We start from the raw sequence: 22,209 nt of genomic DNA on the forward strand, positions 1-22,209 counted from the left end.
TCGAAGTTTGACTGTTTAATTTTTGAGATGCTTTTCATTAGGAATTGAACCCTAAGTTAAATACTCAGAAAGACTCTAAATCTATTCTTGCAAAACCTTTTAAATGACATATGCCATAATTGATTATCGATTCGGCAAGCCTTACATTACCTCTTGTGCATCTTTACGGTCTTTTTCCATCTTCTTCAACACCGAACGGTGGTTTTCGTCATACTGTGATGGTGCTGATGACGGAGACGACATCACAGCTGATCTCAGAAGAATGTTATTGGATACTGCCGAACCGCTTCTTGCGACTTGAGCTAACTGGCCTTTCAATTCCGAAACCTAATTGGAAACATTAGAAACATAACCGAAGTTCATGAATAAGGTTCTTGGCAAATGAGTTCAAAATCACTTTGTGTAATCCGTTGGCCTCTACAGCCATAGAAGACGGTGCTCCTTTACAACCTCAACAGGCGCAACTCCATAGTCGTTGACTGAAGGATGCCAACAATCCGCTGGTATGATAGCACATTACCATGGAGTTGTTTACCTTATTCCAAGGAAATTGTCTGACACTGTCTGTTTGCTAGTATTATTTCCCTTGTGCCCCTCTTATAACATTTTGTTTTTGTTTTCCTTGATACTAAAAAAGCGCAGTACACAAACGTACATTTGGAATGAATTTCAAACAAACATACACAAGGGGCTAAACAAAGTGGGGAACATTCCAATGCGTAAAGCAAGGGGAACACATGTTCGACACTTCCATGAGTTTGCACACTAACCGAGGAGTGAGAGTTGCTTTTTTGGACCTACCCTCCCGTCCCCCCTCAACAATATAATACAATCACCGCAAAATGTACTGTCTAGCACGATTGTTTTTCCTCATTCAACTTTTTTTCTGTAACGTCAAGGACCAATATCAAAACAGATATCCTTGTCCACCACTGTGCTTATGGTCGTGATCGCTCCTCGAGCCCCTCGCAACTGCGCCATTCACATGCGTCAAATCCCTTGCACTACTACCTTATTCTGCAGTGACGTGATCTGTTGTTGTCTTCCTCTCCAGCCGCTTGAGTCGTTCAACAAAGAACTAATGTTGAAACCCTCTCCAACCTCTTTTGCAAGAACCTAAAACAAACCAAAAAAGAACATTTTGGCCACTGAAAACGGTTAATGCATAAATTCACCAAGACAATCTTTTACCCGCGGGACCCGAACTTTGCTAGAACTAAGAGGTTGCAGTGGCTTCACAATGACTGAATTCAACATTGAAAGAAAGCACACACGTTTTCAATATCTCATAAATTTTACCTACGGAGTATGAAGGTCTCCGTGAAAGTGATCACCCTAGTTATGAATTAACCTGAGCAGTTGCCAAAGAAACGTTAAAAAACCCAGGCTTGAACGGGACCCAAACCCTTGAGAGCGCAATTGCGCTGCAATAGCTCTACCGTGTGAGCTATAGAGCCAACTGGGAGCTGGTCAATTGTATATAAGTGACTTGTTCCAAACCATTTTTACTACATTTGTTTACCATGGGTTGATTCTTTTTTCTTTCTAAGCGAAAGAAATCACAGTTATAGCAGAATTTTCATTTGAGGCCAGAGGCCGGACGTTTCGTCCGGTTGTTTAAATACCACTTTGACGTTACTAATAAAATTGTCGATTTTTTTTTATTCCTCTTTCTCTTTTTCTTTTTGGACTTGGGTATCTCAACTATTGGGCTGAAGAAACACGATAATCACGTGCAATAAGTCCTTCAAAACTAACACAGACTTACATCGCCTTACTTTGATTACATTTCATTTTCGCGTTAAGTTTTTTTCCCTCCAATCTCAAGAATATAAACACCATTTCTGAGAGTTTCAGACCTCCCTGAGGGTTCGCACCCGAGGGACTTGCATCGGCCTTACAACGGAAAAGAACCATGTCTGGTACTTTCATTATCAAAGCCGGTAATTTGAAAAGCTATCGAAAACCCCATTAAAGAAGAAGCTACGGCGGTTAAAAGAAAGCCTAAAAAATCAAAGCTTTGACAGGACCCAAACCCTTAACCCGTGTTACTGCACAGCTGCAGCATTTCCTATCCGCGAGTTCATCCAATCATTTAGGAGCTGATCACTTGAATATTTATAGAACTCTTTCATGATGGCGGCCAAATAGAATATTCTTTGTTTGCTAATAAGCCTTTCTACCCTCGCTACGACGAGCAAATTTCAAAAGAATTCTTGTTTCAAAATGAGTGTGAAGTAGGTCTAATTAAAATAAATACAAATAATGTAAAAAGTGGTCGCCATTTACGAAAGTGGTCTATGTCTTACCTTGTATGCAACTTTTAAGTCCTTCTTCAGTTTGTCACATTGATTTCTGAACTCAGCAACTTTGTTGTTCGCTTGGTTTAATTTATCTTGTAAAGCTGTGACTTCCGAAGTATCCTATAGTCAATTTTCCAAAGATCAAAGAACTATTAAATAGTAATACAGTAAAAACCCACGTATAAGAACCTAGATTTTAACAACCTGTTAGACTGTCCATTTAGCATGTTTAGACCCCTTTTAAGGTGATTCCCTGGTTTTGTACTGCGCACAATTTCTTGCCTCATTCGTGCGCGCATTAGCTCGCGCACATTAATAAAATTGACGCCAAGCTTATTCCATCAAGGAACGGCTAATTTCTCCTGAATATATACATTTGCTGAGAATGACTTTTAAAGATTTTCTGAAGTACTTTGTGGAGAAACGTAAACAATAAAAGAACAAAAACTTTGAAAACCATACACCAGTTAGCCGCCATGTTTAAAAATTTTACTCCCGGCATTGGTGCACAGGCCACCCGCGCCAAAGTTCAACATCATACTTACTAGCCAATCAAAAGGCTGATACGGGTCGTACCATGGAAACGAGCACGGTCACCCCATTTAAGATTACATTTTTATCATCTCCTTGACATGTGACAACAGTGAACAAAGTTTAATCGGAAATATATGACAAGTTCTATTTCCAAGGAATCACCTCAAAGTGCCACTACTTGACCAAAAAATATTTCTTCTTTTTCTTTGGATTTCAAAACTACAGTTAACTAAACACTAAGTAACCTAAGTTTTATGCCTTGATTTAAAAAAGACACCTGTTATTTAACTGGAATTTTCCCATTCAATGACCTTGCATTACTAACGTTAAAATCTTGAGAGAGCTGGATCGAGTAGAAAAGAACGTCAACGACTCGCTAGTTTAAGAATGAAATGCGTGTGTACGCGGCTGAATTATTATGCAGCACGGGGGTTTTTGGGCTTTCAGATTTTTAAACTCGTGTTTTGCATGTATTAAATAAGCTGAGTTAACACGCTGAAATCTTAAGCTGGTGAGCAAATGACGTCACTCTTCCCTAGATCCAACCCTCTGAGATCTAATCAGTCAGTGTTTGGAACGTGAATAATGTTGGACCGTGAAATCCAAAACTTACACTCAAAGTAAACAGCCTTTGGATACAGAAATCAATCAATCTTAAAGGGGCACTGTCATGCTAAAATTGCTTTTTTTAGGACAAAACTGAATAAAAATCGAAATTCATACTGCAGCTCTCACACACAACATTCCTGATAACCCATTATTACAAAGAGTCTTAAGGAGATCTGAAATATATTTGTGGCACAAAGAGCTATACATATTTAATTTTTGGCAACTTTCTGAAGACACCGTCTCCAAACTTGTAAAAAAATGGCCAGTTTTAGCCAATTTATAAACCTTCATAAATTAAAGTTAATATGACAACCATGACCTCTACGAGGGAAACGCATTTGAGCCTAGGCTATTCTCTGTTACAGAGTGCCCAACTTTGTCTCACGTGAACGTCACACCTTCCATCTTATCCAATCACATTCTAGCGACCTCGTGCTTTGGACTAGTATGTCGAGTCCGACCTTTGCTACTGTCATTCCAGTTCTGTCTTCATTGCGAAAACGCTTAATGATGGCATAAGTTTGTCAAAACGAGTCATGTCTCGTAAAAGAAATAAAAAATTAATGTTGTTTTATATTTCTTCAAGTTATTTCTCATCTGCTGTTGTCAAGACCGTTTGACAAAAAAATAGTGCTTATAAAAACGCTTGTGTTTAGGTTTTGCATCAAATATGATAACCAGCCCTTAATTAAAATAAAGTAAACTCAGTTTTACACTATCCATGCCGTTTGACACTTTGGTACATTTCTTTGTTGCTTACAGCAAAAACAGTAGGATGAAATGACGAAAAGCAGCGTTTGTGGGAGACAAGGCTAAATGATCCGGTACAATCTCTCTACACTACTAAAGCAATCATAACGATTTAATTTCTCGACGGTTACTACACATTTTTAAGAAGGAACAACTTTAAGAAATTGAAAATTGCGCGTTATATCACTTAGTGCTGTCAATAGTTCTCCGCCTGTGCTTTGCTGAAAAACACTGAGCTATGATTAAAATTGAGCACAACCGTTTTTTATTCCCTAGAAGAGCTTGATGGTATATATTTTTTATCACTAAAGAGGTGTGCGTGGAAATGACTAAATATCAACACTGATCTAATGATTATACAATTTTAAATTTAGAAGAAATACACTCCATGCATCAGTTATTTCTTAATGAGCAAAACACCAAATGTAAAGGAAAAACTCACCTTTTCTGAATCTGTTCTCGGTTTTTGTTCCCTACTTGCAGGCTCCGTAGACACCAACTAAAGAAAATACATGTAAGTCAGATGATGAGTTTAAACTGTCTAAAAACAATACCCTAAAGCCAACAACAAGGCAAGGCCTTCAAATCACATTACAACAAAACAAAATTAATGTAAGTTCTTTTAGATATATACGCGCCAAGAACGTTTCAAAATGCCAAACGTTTTAGTGGCAAATACAAATACGACACGGAAAAAATATATCGAACGTGACTTTCCAACATCATTCAGACCGAGAAGTAAACAAACCAGTGAGAGTTTTTTTTTTTCTTTCTCTTTTCTTTTTTATTGTGATTCACACTACTTACAACACTGGTACATCTTCTTGCACAATTTACAACAATTACACAATTTACAACTACTAAAATCCAGTGAACGTTAAGTTGACTTGGGTCAATATCAGTCAGTCATCAAACGGGGTTTGCACTCTTACAACTTGAAGAATCTGATTTCTATTAAATGTTGTGTTCAAGTTATGAATTTTCCATTTCTTTGCTCCAAGTATAGAGTTTATGTATAATTATGAAGAACTGTGGATTAAAACAAGCTACCACTTCTATGTTTGAAACAAGTTTCTCCAACTTTTTTAAGGGAAGGGTAGCTAGTGCTTGCAGGCGGTAGATAAAAGTCATATTGGAAGCGTGCTGGATACCTGTAGGTCTCGGCCGGGTGAAAAAACAGGGGTGTGGCAACACCATCTACCACCTGCAATCTGTCTAATGGATGGGAAGTAACCCAAAAAGCAACGGTCATAGTATTGCCTGATTTCTAGCCGAGGGGGACAAGGAACGAATCTGCCAATTATGGGATTAGCAACTGTTGAGTCACATATTCAGAAAGAGCACACCAAGTTTTACAAAATCTTTTAAGTGCACCTGTGATCAAAAAAACCACTTCCTTTTTTCCTTCAGATTTTGAAAGTGTGTTTGCTTAACACCTGACTGGCAAAATTTTGAGCTTTGATTTTTATCCAAAGGCCGTTTACTTTGAGTGTAAGTTTTGGATTTCACGTTGACAAAACTGACCGATTGGACCTCAGACGGTTGGATCCAGGGAAAAGTGACGTCAGAGGCTCCCTAGCTTAAAATTTCAGCGTGTGAATGCAGCTTATTATATATGCAAAGCGTGAGTTTAAAAGTCTGAAAGCCCAAAACCCCCGTGCTGCATATTAATTCTGCGGCATACACATGTATTGCATTCTTAAACTAGTGAGCCTTTGACGTCATTTTCTCCTCGATCCAGCTCCATCTCTCAAGAACATAATGTTAGTAATGTCGGACCATTAAATAGGAAAATTCCAGTTAAAATAAAGAGGTGTCTTTTTGAAATCAAGGCTTAAAACGTGGGTCACTTAGTGTTTTGTTAACATAGTTTTGAAATCCAAAGAAAAATATGAATTGATTTTTTGGTCACAGGGCCACTTTAATTTTGGTGTTAATTAGCCTGCGTCGCAGACGAAAATAAACCTCGGTAACTGGGGTTTGTTTACATCTGACGTGACGCAGGCTAGGTTTTAACAGACCCAATATTAAGCGAGATACAGCCACTTAAAAACGTCAAATTTACAAAGAAATGTATGGCTGTCCGGACACTGCGTCGGGACGACCAACATTTCCAACGTAAATTTTTAAGTATTTGAATGGCTGTATCTCAGTCAAAATTACCCCCATTAACACGAAACCTAGGGATCTTGTAAATCTCAGTGTGCTCTTTCTGACTATGTGGATCAATAGTTGCTAATCCCATAATTTATAGACTCGTACCTAGTCCCATTCGGCTTGAAATCAGGCAATACAAGACAAGAGAAAGCCAAAGCCTGAGTTATGTACCAAACAAAAATGATTACGCAAACCTCTCTCTCCATTTCTTGCATTTTCTTTGACAATAGACGCACTTTATTCCTTTCACTCTCCAAATCTGATGTAAGCTCTCTGTTTCTCTTGGACAGCTCCATTATCCTACCAGCGGCAGTGTCTGCAGCTACACCAGTACCTGCAAATCCAAATCAATCATCACAGTGTCATGATAAGTGCAAGTCAGCAGGAGAGAATTCTGAAATTGGTTCTAAGAGCGGGCAGTAATTTCTAATCTTGCTAACAAACACTTATCCCCAACGCATTCTGATGAGATACATAATGTCTTCTGGTGGTGCAATTTGACTTCTGGGGAACAAAAAAACCGTTTGATTGGGGGCACATTTAATTGATGAAAGGAGCTCATTTAAACCAAAATCCATGGAGGCTTACAAAACAAAACCATGTTCCACATCATTTTCATTTTGGCCAATCCCAAACATATAAACTTAAGGCAGTTTATTTTCAAAAACAGCATCAACAAGACAAGAGCAACTTGGGAGAAAAGCATTTATCTACATGAAGCAACTAATTTCTAGAAAATTCTGAGGACAATTGAAAATGATTATTGAAATGCGGTGTAAGCCCTTCGAGTTTTAAATTTCTCACCAGCCAAAGCCCTTTTCTCCTCATCTCTTGCTTTGCGTAAAATCCTCATTTCCTCGTCTCTCTCTCCCAGCAGCTTATAAAGCCGTCCATTTTCATCTTTCAAGACCTGTTCCACATCAGAAAGTATTGAAGTGTCATCAATATGCCAGTGAGAAACCTGGATCCTTATTCCATAGTGCAAGTAGTGAATTATATCCTTTCTGCACAGTTGCTCATAAACATTAATTTTATTAGTTTCAATCGTTATAAAAAATAAGATGCATGACATATACTATGTATCATCAAGATTTGAAATATAATTATAGAGGAGTTACAGTTATCTTGATGAACGTACTGCATATTAACATCAGTGACAACAGAATATGTGCTTGAATTGTGGTGTATATTTTACAGCCTAAAATGCACATGTTAGATAACAACTCTTGATACAGTATAATTGATAGATGTCATTTTTTCATTACCCACCGTCTCGTTTTCTACATTGCTTATCCAAGCAAATTAACAGCTCCGCGCTAAAGTAGGTTGATATTTTGTCAAACTACATAAAAGAGTATGGTAAATTTTATGCTCGCTAATTATTCCGTCTGAGACCCAGACTTTGTCATTAATTTTGATGACAGCCATAATAGGCCTTGGGATCCAGACAGATGTAACTGAATAGACCTACACGCAATAATGACTGATGGACCACACTTTCCTTAACTCAGGAAAGATATTCTCCTTCATTGCTTTTAGTTCAGTCAGTAGTTTAGTAATTCCAATATAAGGCTCACTATGGTTATAAGATACACCCCTTATAAATTTAGGTAAGCGACTATCAAATTGTCAAACTTCAGCCAAAGTACTTGGTTATCAGATGCACCATGAAATGCATAATTCCATCATAATTCCTTTGATAATGAAAATGTTATTTTCAGAGTTGAGCAAATCCTGCTAACAAATTACAATGTACAAGTGGACAATTTTAAAATAAGTGAAAAGCAGAACTCTCAGAAATATTGTGTCTTAAATGTTTCATAAAATTAATTTAATATTCAATGATCCAAGGTAATGATAACTTTATAAATTATTCTTAAAACAATCAATCAGCTGATCATATTCACAGTACTTGGTTGTAATATTCATTAATTTTGTAAACATTATTTGACAAAATGCCAAGCACTAAACATTTCTTGACAATCCCAACTTCACGCTGAAAATCATTACGGAAGCCTGCCCAATTAAACAACAATCATAAGATTGCTCATAAACAATCACATCAAAGAATCCATGGTCAGGAAATGGCGTACACAGCAGGATGTCTTGTTTTCTGGCAAGCTGAAGATGACTGCAAAGCACAGATTGATGCGACACTACCGCCTGAAGGATCCAGAGCTGGATCAAGGTACCAACTGATTCAGCAATCATTTCAATGATTCAGAAGCAATTAATTGTATTACTAGGTATTAAAGCACTGTACTTTTATTTCTCTGCTCTAATCAGATTTCATACATGTATGCTAAAGCATTTCTAATGAGTTGTATCGTTCATTCCTATGATGATTACTTTTCGTAATTTACATATTTCAGGTAATCAGTTTTATGGCACAATGGTGAGATCAAAAGCCAGCAGTGATCCAGAGTTCAAAGTGTCCCAAGGATAGTCAACATCTGGAAGCATTTTTTGATAATATTATCAAATAATGTATCAAGGCAGTGAAATCTTGACCAGTATTACTATAATTTTAATAAAGGTCTTCATGCGATTTTCACAATTCTGCGGAATGTCATTTCAAGCGCCAACAGTGAAACTGTCATTTGGTTCCAATTCATCAAACTTCAGACTGACCAAGCCAAGAGTGGACCCAAAACCGTGGATGCCTAAATCAATTGACGTGTGGTCCTACCAACTAGCATCTTTGGTTCCCATGGTTTATTCAAACTCAATGCCGATTAAGAACCTCATGATGGTAATCAAGCTGTGAACTAAAGAAAAACTCCGAAATTTTCACTTTCCGGAGGTGGTCAGTCTATCGTCCCCGCAGCTATGTTCAGAAATTTGATTGATGGAAGCCAAAACGCAGTTTGGAGCTTAGCGCTTCTGCCGAATTATGAAACTTGCAGTAACAGTGCAAAAGTGTATGCCATACCAGAAGAAGTCACCAATGTCATATGACATTATAAACAGTAGAAAATCTCAGGGTTGTATATAAGAGCCGGCAGCCGGCGAAGTTCGCCGGCTTCTCTGTCAGGTTTCGCCGGCTACTTTCATTGTTTGAAGAGTCAAGACATGTAGAGGAGATGATGTTTATGAGGTCTAAACTACTTGGGCTCAATACAAATAAAAATTTGCAGTGCCTATCTTTTCTGAAAACACATAAAAGACTTCTGACTCAAGGGCAGCTTAAAAACGTTATGCTTGAGACTTTCGTTTTGAAAAAATCTTGCTGCGGTGGCGGGAAAGTAGGAACAATATGATTTGTTGTCCGCCATATTGGATTTCGATATCTTTAAACAGCCCCCGATTGTATCTTACAGGAAGGAAAAATCACTCAAGGACGTTTTAGTCCCCGCAAAACTTCCTTTAATCACGCCGCAATCATAAAAAAACTTGTAAACACTTTCAAAAGGTTTGTTCTCAAACCAGAAGGAAATTTACATATGATGTTCTGCTAGCAACACGCTCAGCCTGCGTTCATGCATCTCTTACCACATTTCAACTGAGGAACAAAACTAGCCCCTGATCATTCACTAACCGCTCCTTCGTTTTCACTTCGAACCTTTCAGTTGATCATTTATAGCGAAAGTAGAAGCTGAGGACTCGTAGACTTGAACGTAACGCTCCTCAGAGTTAAATCCTACTTGCCCGCATTTAAGTGCTCGTCCTCTCGAGGGCATCTCTACGCTTCAACATGACAACGGATCTTTATCCAACGTCACTCTTGATCAACTCTCACTGCTTTACGGAACTCCTAAACCCTTCGGAAAAAACTACATCACTCTTAAACCGCTCGAGTGATTTTCAATTTTCGAAATTACGACAACCAAGTTCCGCAAGCATATTTTCCCTCTAATTACACAATGGAACGAATGTGTGTCATCTTCACACCTAAACAGGATCGAAACATCCTTTACGCCATTGGCCAATTAGTATCCTCCAATCAGCTTCTTTATTTAATAACCAATCAGAAGCCTTTGCTGGTCTAGTCCTTCAAGTATGTGCCATGTTTACAAGTTGTCAAGTGGCAATATTTGCCATGCTCGTTAGCTCCAGCAAAACCACCAAAAAGATACAAAAAATATCACTCAACTTTTTGTTTATAGGGTTGTATTATTGAAATGTCGCTTCGTCTTTCTTTAAGTAACATGGTTTTCATAGTATAATTGCAGCTTGATTCATCCCTCTAATGTCTGAGTTTCATGGCCAAAAATGCCAGGAAATGCATTTTCCGGCATTCAGTTTTCAAAAATTTTCCGGGGGAGCATGCCCCCGGACCCCCCTAGAGGCGATGGGCAAAAGCCCATCGTATGGGTCCTCCGGACCCACAACCGTCTACTTTGCAAAAAACCCCGGCTACTTAAAACCTTAAAGAAAACCCTGAAATCTAATAATAATATTTGATAATAACACGTCATTCCCTGGCCAATGAAAAAATGCACCCTCTGTCTTAAGCATGCAATGAAGCCACAGTACTCTTACTCTTCAGGCCCCAGTTGTGACAAACGATGGACAGCGCTATCCACCAGATAAAAAAAAAAAGCGTTATCTACCTTTTGAACAACTGGGACCAGGGTTACAGTACTTAATATCTTTTTTGATACTGAATTGGCCACTGGTGAGTAACAAATTAACATGTATACACTTACTCATACACATGTCTAATGCATGTATTGGAATGATGAGCAAAAGGACCACATGCATAGAGAATTTAGCAAACCAGGCAAATGCTAGATTATATTTAATGCAGCAGTTTTTAATAAAAAGTCCTATCAATAATAATTTTGATAAAAATTTATAGCTGCAATAACAATAACAGGAATTACTAATATGTAATAGGACTACATGCTTTCCAATTTGGAAATAATTGGATGAGAAAAATTCTGAGGAGAACCAAAATTGGACGAATTTTTTGAATCCAATTATTTCCAAATTGGACAAGCATGTACATGTAGTCCTATTACCTGTTAATTATATAGCATCCAAAGAACGTCGTCAAGCTCATGTTCGGGATCTTCTCAAGCTTTCTCACTTCGCTTCGCTCAGCACGCCACAAGTGTAACAGTTTAACCAAGTTTTTTGTGCTTCTTTGAGTATTCTTGTTCTGATTATTCTACCTCACCTCAAATAAACCAGTAGCATCTATCTCTGGAAACCTAGCTGAAGACTCCATTTGAAACTCTGAGTCATCAAAAAGTTGGAGAGAAAAGTTGGGAAATTCGGCGATTATCAACAGAAAACAAAACCCTGTAAGCCATGATCGCTCGCTGACGTTTGAAAGCAGTGATAATAGTTGCAACCTGACTGGTCAATATTCGGTTCATTTATTTATCTTGACATTTGATTGGTTGATGGAAAGTATCCAGATTTTCCTCAAATTGGACAGTTTGTTCAAAGCTGAAGGAAATGTTCCGGCAAATACTATCCAATTTATTTTAAATTTGGACAGTTGGTTAATAATAACAATAATAATAATAATAATAATAATAATAATACTTGGCAAGTTACAATTTGACAACAATCATTCTTTCACAGGTAAAAAGATCCCAAGAAATTAATAAGAATATAATTTGAGTATTAATTTTTAGTATTAAGTTCAGCATGCTTACCCTGACTGCATCCTTCAACTCTTCAACCTCCTTTTCCCTAAAAGCATCTTCACCAGTTGAAACAGTGGTATCAAGCTAAACAGTAAATAAAAAAGTGGTAATAGATATTAAGCTCATTTCAATTCAGGGAGTAAAAGTCTACGAAGACTACAATTAATTATTAAATTTTGATTGCTACCTTTCACACCTGAACAAGTCCTCAATGATAAGTAAAATCTGCTGGTGTTATACAAAGTAGAATCTATAGGTTTAAAGGGGCAGTTCTCTCATTCCTGGACCAACCCCCCAATGACAAGTACATCATTATTGTCTCAGGTGTTAGACAGAGTGAAAACTTCAAGTGTCGCTCTTAGAACGGAAAGAAATACTAAGTGCCTGTGATCCTCCCCCCCCCCAAAAAAAAACTTGGGATATCGATTTAACTGTTTTACAGAAATTTCCTTGTTTTGCAACAACTGGCCAGTGTTGTCATGTTGTTGTGCAAGAGCTGAGAATAGTTACTTTTTATTTCATCAAGGGTCTTTGATATCTTTTGTTTTGCTTCCCTAACATCATCTGTGATACTTATGTTCATTAATTTCCTATTATAAAGAAACTGCCAAACATTTGACCCAGTTGGTTGTTTAACTCCCTTTGTACTCACAAATCTACAAATAATTAGATTACATTGTATTTTTTGTGTATCATGAAAAGGACTATAAACCTCCCCTGTGTCACAAATTTGGTTTGATGTTGAACCAAAGAGTGAGACAGAATTATAGTATTTGTGGTTTGGCCTTTAAAGGACCACATTATCAATCATCATTGGGCTTCACTCTGTTGTTCACATCCTGGGTGGTCCTAAAGGCGCTGTTACACTGTGAAATTCATGCAACTTGTCTCGCAATGCCATTTCTACAAACATTCTCACATTACAAAACAAGTTGTTTTACGGTTGCTATTTGAGCAACGTTTCATGGAACTTGTCCATTTCGATGATCACACGACTCGACAGGTTAAAGGAACATTTTCATTGGCTGGTTAACTGCAAACCGTTGCAAGTTGAAGGACACATGTTAGAATTCTTTGCTACCATTGCAGAAAGTAGAACTCAATTCTACTTTCCGCAATGGTTTCTGCAACTGGTCGCACAACATTTTTGGTCGTTGCAAGGTACGTTACATTGGGCAATGATTCGTGCAACTTGTCTCGCAATGCCATTGCGAGACAAGTTGCATGAAAAATTGCACAGTGGAACACCACCCTTACACATAATTTTTTCTTCCCTTTCCTTTTTGCTTTGGGTGGAGGGGGGGCAAGACTTTACATTAATAGGCCTGTGCCAATGATGCTTCACTGAACTGATCAACAATGATTATCCTCTTTTATGCCCAGAATGTACCACTACCTGTGTGTCATTAGATTTCATGAAAGTACTATTCAAAAGAATCAGTATCGCAGCCTCCTTTGCAGTCTTTTGGCTGTGAGCACGAGATCGTATGACAAGAACACATCTCAGATGGAGGCTACCTACAGTTTATATATCACACACTATTACTGGTAATAGGGGGATTAAATTCTACATTAGGCGGCCTTACTTGCAATCGATTTAAGATTGTTTTCGCGGGGAATACGGTGGATTTCAGCTCATTTTCTGTCTGTTCAATTTAGGGGCATAAGAGCCATAAACCGCGAACTGCAAAACAATGGGCCGTAAATTAACGCTATGGCCAGTCAGTGTTGGATTAATTTTGTATGTTTGAACGTTTGCCTTATAGAATTGAGAAGATTGTTGTTAGCTATAAAATAATATTTTATTTATCCCCCATTTACTGTAGCAAATACAACCTTCTGTTTCTGCTAAAGAAAGACAGGCGCACCTTTAAATCCAAGTCATCAGTATCACCATTGTGTCCCCAATAGTTCGCAGTGTTCGTTCCCTCATCTTCCGGCGCAGTTTTTTCGGCATTTTTGGTCTTCCGTTGTTTCCTGGCAAGTAGCTTTTTCTGCTGCTGTTCCTGTATCAATTGGAATTGTTGCCGCAACGCTTCAGACGTTTCCAAGCTCATATTGTTTCAGAAAGGCTTTCCGTTATCAAAAAAGTCCAAAATTGTTGGACATCTTTGTTGTCAACGGACTCACGTTGTCGTGTTCAGTCCTCTTTCAACTCCTGTCCCAATCGAGGCATGATTTTGTTGTTTTGAGCGACGTTTTGAGCCTCACTGGTAATGCTGTCTTAGATTTCTTTTCAGGATCTCTAAGAGTATTTGTTTGCTGCCGTAAGTATGGAAAAATACGAGAAACTCAAAAGCATAGGTCGCGGAGCATATGGAACGGTGTATCTCTGTAGAAGAATTTCGGATGGGTGTCTTTTTATCATCAAGCAAATTCCAGTCGAGGAAATGAGTAAAGAAGAAAGACAAGCTGCCATGAACGAAGTTAAAGTGCTGGCTATGCTAAAGCACCCCAATATTATCGCTTATTTCGATAGCTTCTTTGAGGAAAAGGCGTTAATGATCGTAATGGAATACGCTCAGGGAGGAACAGTGTACAACTTTCTCGAAGAGCGCAAAGGCAAACTTTTGGACGAAGAGGAAATAATACGGCTATTCGTGCAGATCATGGTCGCGATTCATCACGTTCACCAACAAAATATCCTTCACAGAGATCTGAAAACACAGAATATCCTTTTGAACAAGACCAGAAAAGTTGTTAAGATCGGAGATTTTGGCATTTCCAAGATACTTAGTAGCAAGAGTAAAGCAAACTCTGTGATTGGTACCCCGTGTTATATTTCTCCAGAGCTCTGTGAGGGCAAACCTTACAATCAAAAAAGTGATATTTGGGCTTTAGGCTGTGTTCTTTATGAACTAGCTACACTGAAAAGAGCATTTGAGGCCTCCAATCTGCCCGCTTTGGTGTTGAAAATTATGAAAGGGAATTATGATCCCATTAGTGAAAGGTATAGTGAGGATTTCAAGAAGCTCGTTCTCAGCATGCTTCAGATTGATCCGGCAAAGAGACCGACTCTCCCACAGATTATGGCACAGCCAATTTTAATAAATGCATTGTTTAATATGCGTACTGATGTAGGAAGAGTTCCATGTAACAGGACTCCAAGACCAATGGCAAAAATAGCTGGTAATACATGCAACATTCTGTCAATAACTGTCTTAATTCAGGCTTTGAAATTCTCATGAAAAGATATAACATCCCAAACCAATGATAATGATAATGATAATGATAATGACAATAATAATAACAATAATAATAATAATAATAATAATAATAATTATTATTATTATTATTATTATTATTATTATTATTATGATAATAATAATAATAATGATAATGATAATTTATCGGCTAAGTGTGACTTCAGTAGGGGAAAATTGAATGTGCTATTATTATAGGGAAAACATAAGTTTACAAACATTGCTTTTGTTATTCAAATGTACCAACCACAGAAACAAAGACCCTTTGTTTTGACAGCCAATGGCGCTCTGGTTGGCACATTGATGACAGTAGGTGACGTCAACGATATCATCACTCTAGTGAGTGTTTTCATTTGTGTGACCAGCAGCCAAATTATTTGCATACGAAAACGAAAGTAAGAATTTTTATAAAAATAGAGTTCAATTCCCAAAAGAATATTTCACTCCTCTAACATGGCTGCCATTATGACCGCAGGTGGATCAAACACTCTATTTTCAAGCTAGTTCAGTTTTGATTCCCCTGTAAGTAGCAGATTATGATCTGGTTTGACAAATTTTAGGTCAAGAAAATTTTAAAGCACGAAAAATAGTATCTAACGTACCTGTAAGGGAGAAGTGATCCTCACACTTTAGCTGAACAATTTTACCCATTGGCTCCTGGAAGTGAGATTTTATTCTGTCTTAAATGCCAGACGATACTCATCAACTGGGGACATTCTAGGGTGCTTGAGGTGACAATGGGTGGAGCAATAATAATTATTAGTATAAATACACAGGTGATTATACAAAATCGCACGCTCTCATTAGCTCGCTATCTCAGATTATCAGCCGATAATCACCTCGGCAGACAAAACGGCTTCCAGTAGTTGTTTTGCCACTGTAAGTGAAGGTGATTTCGCGTTGAAATGTTTTTTTTTCTCTTTTTTGAAATAATCACCTGTGTCAAACAATAATTATTGTTTTTATTTTTTGTATAGGGTGGTGCCAATATATAGCATTCAAAATTTTCAGCTGTGTCTATAATAAGAGGCAATTGCTTAAAATGATCACCTAAATTCAATTTTTTTTGTCTACAATATTCATCTCCCCACCAAAAGCAAACATGTTTTACCATTCTTACCTCAAAATTTTGCATTTTATCCACCGGGCAGTTTGAGGTACAAAGTTATCAAAACTAGCAGAAATTTGGACCCACAACCATGATGTGAGAGGCATGCCTGGGTCTATTGTCGATTTTACATCACAAACTGCTTTGCAATGAAAATTTCTTTGAAAATAGGAATGCAAAGTAGTTTGTGATGTAAAATCAAGAATAGACCCAGGCAAAAGCCTCACACATCATGGTCGTGGGCCCAAATTTCTGCTAGTTCTGCCAAGTTTACATGGCTTGCATCGCACAGAAAATGCAAAAATTCTGGGCAACAATGGTGACATATCTTTGCTTTGGATGGGGAGTTTTACATTAGGAACAAAAAATATTTGACTTTAGGTGCATTTTAAATTGTCCAGCTAAGTGCGTGGATCACTTCTCCTTCTACATTAAATTTCATACTCATTTAAAGAGCCTCTGCCAGTTCTGAAGTAATATTCGTTCCCAGTGTATATTCTTTCTTTACACCTTCATGTAAGTGTCCTTAGGTCTTGAGTCCCCTATGGATTAAATAAATTTGTGCTAATTGCAATTACCGGTAATAGAGCATGATAGCTCAAGTCAAAGTACATGTACCAAAGATCTATGTTTGGTCTGATTAATTTAGAAAACAATGTTAATAAAACAAAATACATAAAACATTAAGTGGATCCAAAATTCACTTTATACAAAGGAAGGGCACAAGCTATCTGGCTCATAAGTGTGTTATTCCAGTGCTGTACTGGCAGTACTTCACATATAAAATCTGCTTGATCCTTCTTTTAGCGGCAATACCACCAAGTCGAGGAAGATCTTCAAGTGGCAGTCGACAAACAGGTACTCCGATGTACCGGACAAGTTCATCAAACTCGGCCCCTGGAATCCTTGATGGGCTACCAGATTTGGCACCATTTTCCACCAAACCACCCGAACCAGAGTATGTAGTGTGCCATTGGGGTGGAGGCATTGGCACTCCCTCAAAACTATTGCTTCCACAGCATGACTCTGATGTTGTGCAAGTTGCATCTGGCAGAACTTTGAAAACTGGTGTAACAGGTAGTGGTCGCTTGATCCTTTGGGATTCCAACAAAAAAGCAGATTTGTCATCAGATAAGGACAAGGTTCCGGACGATCTGTGGCTACCAAGATTTCTTGAAGGTCAATCTGGAGTGACGATTGTGCAGGTCTCCTGTGGGGATTTGTTTGTGGCTTGCTTGACAGGTACATGTAGCCCTAACTTATCGAATGCATTTGAAATAATATATCAGATTCTACAGCTGTACCTTGTGTTTGACATTCCCAAAATTATGAAATTCCTTACTTGAGTAGCTAGGGTGTGGTCACCAACACAATCATAGCACGAACTGCATACAATTAAATCTTTCAAGCTTTTGTTTTTGGAATGCTTAAACTCATGGCTCTGAACTTCATGGCTCATTTGTTGTCTTAACTAAAACAAGGTGACCATTAACTTGATCTCAAAACTTTGTAGTATAATCAGTACCTGAGTGTTTGTGCACTGTTACAGGCACCCTGCTAGCAGAGCCTTTCTTTTGCTTGCTCGATTTTGGCGTTCTCGAGAAAGGCTCCACATGTATCGAGTAAGATCTTTATTGAATATGCGCTGCATGTTGCCAGGATACAGTCTCGAACCCAAGCCTAATGTGCCAGATCTCGCCGCCATCTTTGTTTTTCATGGTACAGCGGGCTCAATTATAACCATTAGTTTTGTCACTAGTCCAGAAGTTTGTGACTAGTCCAGAAGTTCGGGCTGCGGCGGCTTCAAAGATTTGATGCGATTCGGGCAGAGCCTCCTTTTCTCCTCCTCAGTAAATAAAAATAGAAAAGGAGGCTCTGCTCGCAGGGTGTGTTACAGGAAGCAAAGCCAGGGAATAGCAACAGTACAAAGGTTGTATTATAACCTCTTTTTAAATAGTCAATTTTTGATGCACAGCATTCTAAGGGCAAGATAATTGCCTTAGTAAACTACAGTCTACCTATTATGTACATCCATTTCTTTTATGTGTTGTCTGATAGCTTTTCGTTTGTTTCACCGTCATTCAGAGGTGATGTGTGATGATTTATGCTAATGTGGACAAGGTTAAACAAGTTACATGTACTCTGATAAGGCCTTAATACTGTTTTAAACATTTGAATGAAGTGCACAAATGGTTTTAATAACTTTTTCTTTTTTTAGATCGTGGAATTCTTATGACATTTGGAAGTGGAGTGCATGGATCATTGGGGCATGGAGATTATAATGATGTCATTCGTGCAAGAATAGTGGAAGCTTTAATTGGAAACGAAGTCGAACAGGTGAAGATATGGAGAAATAGGAATGACAAAATTAAACTTTTGTATCAAGATAAATGTTGCAAAGGTCTTATGTTTTGAAGTAGTTGGTGACTAAGCTTGCATTTTAAAGAATGTTTCAAAGGTTTGATTCCCGTCAATATTGATGCCCGTCAATATTGATGGTTCTCTACTGTTCACAGAGATATTCCACTGTTGGTTCTCTGGTTTGGGGCTCTCATCACAGACCAACGTTTGTTTGATTTTTTGTATTCTTGTACCTAGACATTCACACCCAAAGCACCCCCAATTGGCGAGTGAAATCGTCTGGCATTAGCCAGAGTAAAATCTATATAAATCTCCCTCTCTGGTGGGGAAGGGGGAGATCAGATTCACATAGAATTTAACCTCTTAAAATATCATTATTAGATCCATTGTCATCATCTCCAAATTAAATACATTTTTTGTACAATCCCAGGGGGAAGTTAATTTGTGGTCATCTTAATGTTGTGGTTATGTGGTAAACAAAGCTGTCACTGATAAACATAATTGGCACCATGCAACCTTAAGTAAAGCACTTCAGTGCTTTTAACTAGTTAGTAAAATATTGTTGTATTGTTAACAACCTTTCCTATTGTTTTATTATGTAATGTAAGCATTTAATAGTGGCACGATGTGTAATGAATTATTATATGGCATCTTTGAACCATCAAAAAGCCCCAAAGGGGTCAACAGTCAGATCCAATTATTACAGTATCTATCACACTCTGCATGTTATCGGTAGGCAAGGCACTGGTCTGCTGTATATATTCTAAGAAATTGTATCGTCTAAAATTACTTGGTATGTCATTCTTGAATTCTTAATTTTTATAGTGCCAATTCCAAACCAGGTAATAAAATGTTATGTCAATTTATATCAATTAAAGAAAGAGGAAAATTTAATGGTAAAGTAAGCCAAAGCACTGTTAATCTGGCATTTACAGTCTTTGCAAGCACTTTTTTAAAGAAACAACATTGTCTGTTACAAAGATTATTGGTAATGTCATTGGTGAATGACCCCTTGACAATTCTGATGGCGGGAAATTCAAAGCAAAATAAACTGTCCATAACTTTAACTTCCTAGACTTTGCCTAATCACAAACCAAACATCAATATCTATTTTCTGGAATTCCTACATGTTGCTGTTTCCTTGTCATACATTTTCTGTTATTTTGTGCCTTCGGAATTACAGGAAATTTAGGGTAGAAACTTAATAGCTTTTCTATCCAACTTCATTCAGCCGGACTTTTAAGCGCATTTTATTTTAGTTTTGTAAGAAGCACCCAAAATCTCATATCATGAATTGACCACTTTGGTTTTCCCATTTCAGACCACGCGATGTTACTCTAGAGAACAGTTTCTTTCAAGTGTCGTCTCATGCACGTACTTATGTACGACTAACTTATGAAAAAAAAAAAAGGAGAATTCCCTTGAGAACATCACGTGGTCCAAAATGGCCAAAAAACGAGGTCAATGGAACTTCCATACAAACCTTTGAATTTCCCGCCATGTTGACCTTGCTACTCATGATGCAATCAAAAGCGTGATGGGGTCTGTCTATGGTCAATATCGATGGAGGATTCGTAGCCAGCTAATGTTTTGACAATGTTATGCCAAAGAGGTAAATTTTCAAAAAAAGATTTTCCATAAATTTTCCATCAACTGAAAATCTCTCTATGAATTATGAGCCCAAGTTGTGCCAAATCATATTGCTTTACTTCTCTCCGATTTAGCTCAAGTTTCTTTGGATTTCATCCTTTTTTTTTTTCCTACTGGGCAGGTTTCTTGTGGTTCTGCCCACGTGATGGTTGTAACAGCTGACCGCGAACTTTTCTCTTGGGGACGAGGGGACAATGGCCGGTTAGGGCTTGGTAACCAAAAGTCATATGCATTGCCGAAAGCAGTGGCACTAGAACCCGGCCTCATTGCCAAAGCTGTAACGTGTGGGGTGGACTGTTCCTTTGTATTGACGCTTAATGACAGATTGTTAGCTTGTGGAAGCAACAGATGTAACAAATTAGCGTTGGATCATGGCAGCGAACAAACCGTGGACGAATCACAGACTTTGACGCCTATCACTGCAGCGTTAGTTATAGCCGAACCTGTCAAATGCGTGACCATGGGAATATCGCACACCGCTGTCCTGACGACCAGTGGAAAATGTCTGACCTTCGGATCCAACTCTTTTGGACAGCTCGGTTATGAGCGTGAAGGGACCTCGCGTGAACCTCAAATTGTTGAAGCCTTGAAGGACAAGAAATTAACGTTTGTTTCGTGTGGCGATACTTTTACAGTCGCCGTAAGCAATGACAGAGAAATTTACTCTTGGGGTAAAGGAGCACGTGGTCGGCTGGGACAGGTATCAGATGAGAATCGTTTCACCCCAAAACATGTCCCTTTACCTCTGAAATTGAAAGTTATTTCCATATCTTGCAGCCATAGTGTTACAATGGTATGTGGAAAGGTACTTTGAACAGAATAACTTCAATAAGGTGCTCAGGAAAAAAATATATTTTTCTCATTTAAAAGCTTTTTTAAAATTGTGTAGGCTGGTATTTTCTTTCCCCTCTCTTTTATTGTTATTCAATAGTTTTTGTTCAAAAAATGAATTGATGACGCTGTAAACAGTTCAAGTACGAAGATGAAAATAAATACGAAACATCTCGGAAAATATTGGACATATATTCAAAATGGTTAGTATGGAGCTTAGGTGAGGTGCGTTTCGACGAGATGAGGCCTTTTAAAATGGTAAAGATGACTTTTTCTTTTTTAAAATATTCTCTCTCTTTAAAGGGTTCTTTTTCAAAAGAATTTTTAATTCATTGATGACGCTGCAAACAGTTCAAGTACGAAGATAAAAATAATAAAGTACGAAATACTGTATTTCGGAAAATATTGGACATATCTATTAGGGTTCACGCTTGTCGCCAGCAATGGATTAGGTTGGGTGGAGATGATTTTAGAAACATTTTGAATGTGAGGCTACATTCACACAGTACCGGCCGAATTTTCTACCGGTTGCGATCCTTTTGGCCAACGCCACGGATCTGTGGCGAGGTAGGTACTTGGTGTCTCTTTTTCTATGGTTTCAATTTTTTTTTTAAACAAGATATAAAACGTTCAGTAATTATACAATTACCCTATCCTAACCCTAACGCTTTTTGGCGTTCAATGTTTTGAACGGCGATGCGTCCAAATTTCCGTACGTTTAGCGTGGTCCCGTGTGAACGGAACCCCTAAATGCACGAATTTTCAACCGGTAGAAAATTCGTCTGTTACCTTATGGATGTAGCCTGAATTGTGTTTATAGCAAGTGAGATGGTCAGTTTTGGTGCCCGTGAATGAAGTCATAGTTAATAGAGGGGAATGGTTATGAAACCCGACAAATTTATTTGTTGTATGTTTTTGTTCTCTTTTTTGGCCTTGACCATGCACTAAACACAATCATAGTTGTTTACTCCGTACTGAGGAACTTGTTGGTTACGTAATGCATGCATAGTGTATGAGCGCAAAGAAAAAGATTATGCACGATCGTGGACTTTCCAACCTAAAGCTTGGCATCTTTGTTTTCGCCTTTGATGTTTGCCTAGCTT

General features: G+C 38.0%; 2 protein-coding genes across 3 annotated transcripts in view; one reads left to right on the forward strand and one right to left on the reverse strand.

Moving 5' to 3' along the window:
- LOC138012932 (coiled-coil domain-containing protein 13-like) overlaps window positions 1-14,119 on the reverse strand; it is a 31,579-nt gene extending 17,460 nt beyond the window's left edge. For both annotated transcript variants that reach the window (XR_011125110.1, XM_068859867.1), the window contains exons 1-8: window positions 13,822-14,119; window positions 11,963-12,037; window positions 7,158-7,263; window positions 6,548-6,687; window positions 4,639-4,695; window positions 2,310-2,423; window positions 1,012-1,116; window positions 151-327 (exon numbers count right to left, since the gene is read on the reverse strand). Coding sequence is in view for 1 of the 2 variants with exons in the window: in XM_068859867.1 (XP_068715968.1) it covers window positions 151-327; window positions 1,012-1,116; window positions 2,310-2,423; window positions 4,639-4,695; window positions 6,548-6,687; window positions 7,158-7,263; window positions 11,963-12,037; window positions 13,822-14,010 (963 nt within the window). In the remaining variant the exon portion in view is untranslated. The remainder of the gene's footprint in view (window positions 1-150; window positions 328-1,011; window positions 1,117-2,309; window positions 2,424-4,638; window positions 4,696-6,547; window positions 6,688-7,157; window positions 7,264-11,962; window positions 12,038-13,821) is intronic.
- Window positions 14,117-21,499, forward strand: LOC138012933 (serine/threonine-protein kinase Nek8-like). The gene is made up of 4 exons (XM_068859868.1): window positions 14,117-15,082; window positions 17,072-17,506; window positions 18,483-18,601; window positions 20,397-21,499. The coding sequence occupies exons 1-4, from the start codon at window positions 14,227-14,229 to the stop codon at window positions 21,087-21,089; spliced, it is 2,103 nt and encodes a 700-aa protein (XP_068715969.1). The 5' UTR covers window positions 14,117-14,226; the 3' UTR covers window positions 21,090-21,499.
- Window positions 21,500-22,209: the final 710 nt, after the last annotated feature.

This window comes from Montipora foliosa, chromosome 8 (assembly GCF_036669935.1).
Source record: "Montipora foliosa isolate CH-2021 chromosome 8, ASM3666993v2, whole genome shotgun sequence".
NCBI classification, from domain to species: Eukaryota; Metazoa; Cnidaria; class Anthozoa; order Scleractinia; family Acroporidae; genus Montipora; species Montipora foliosa.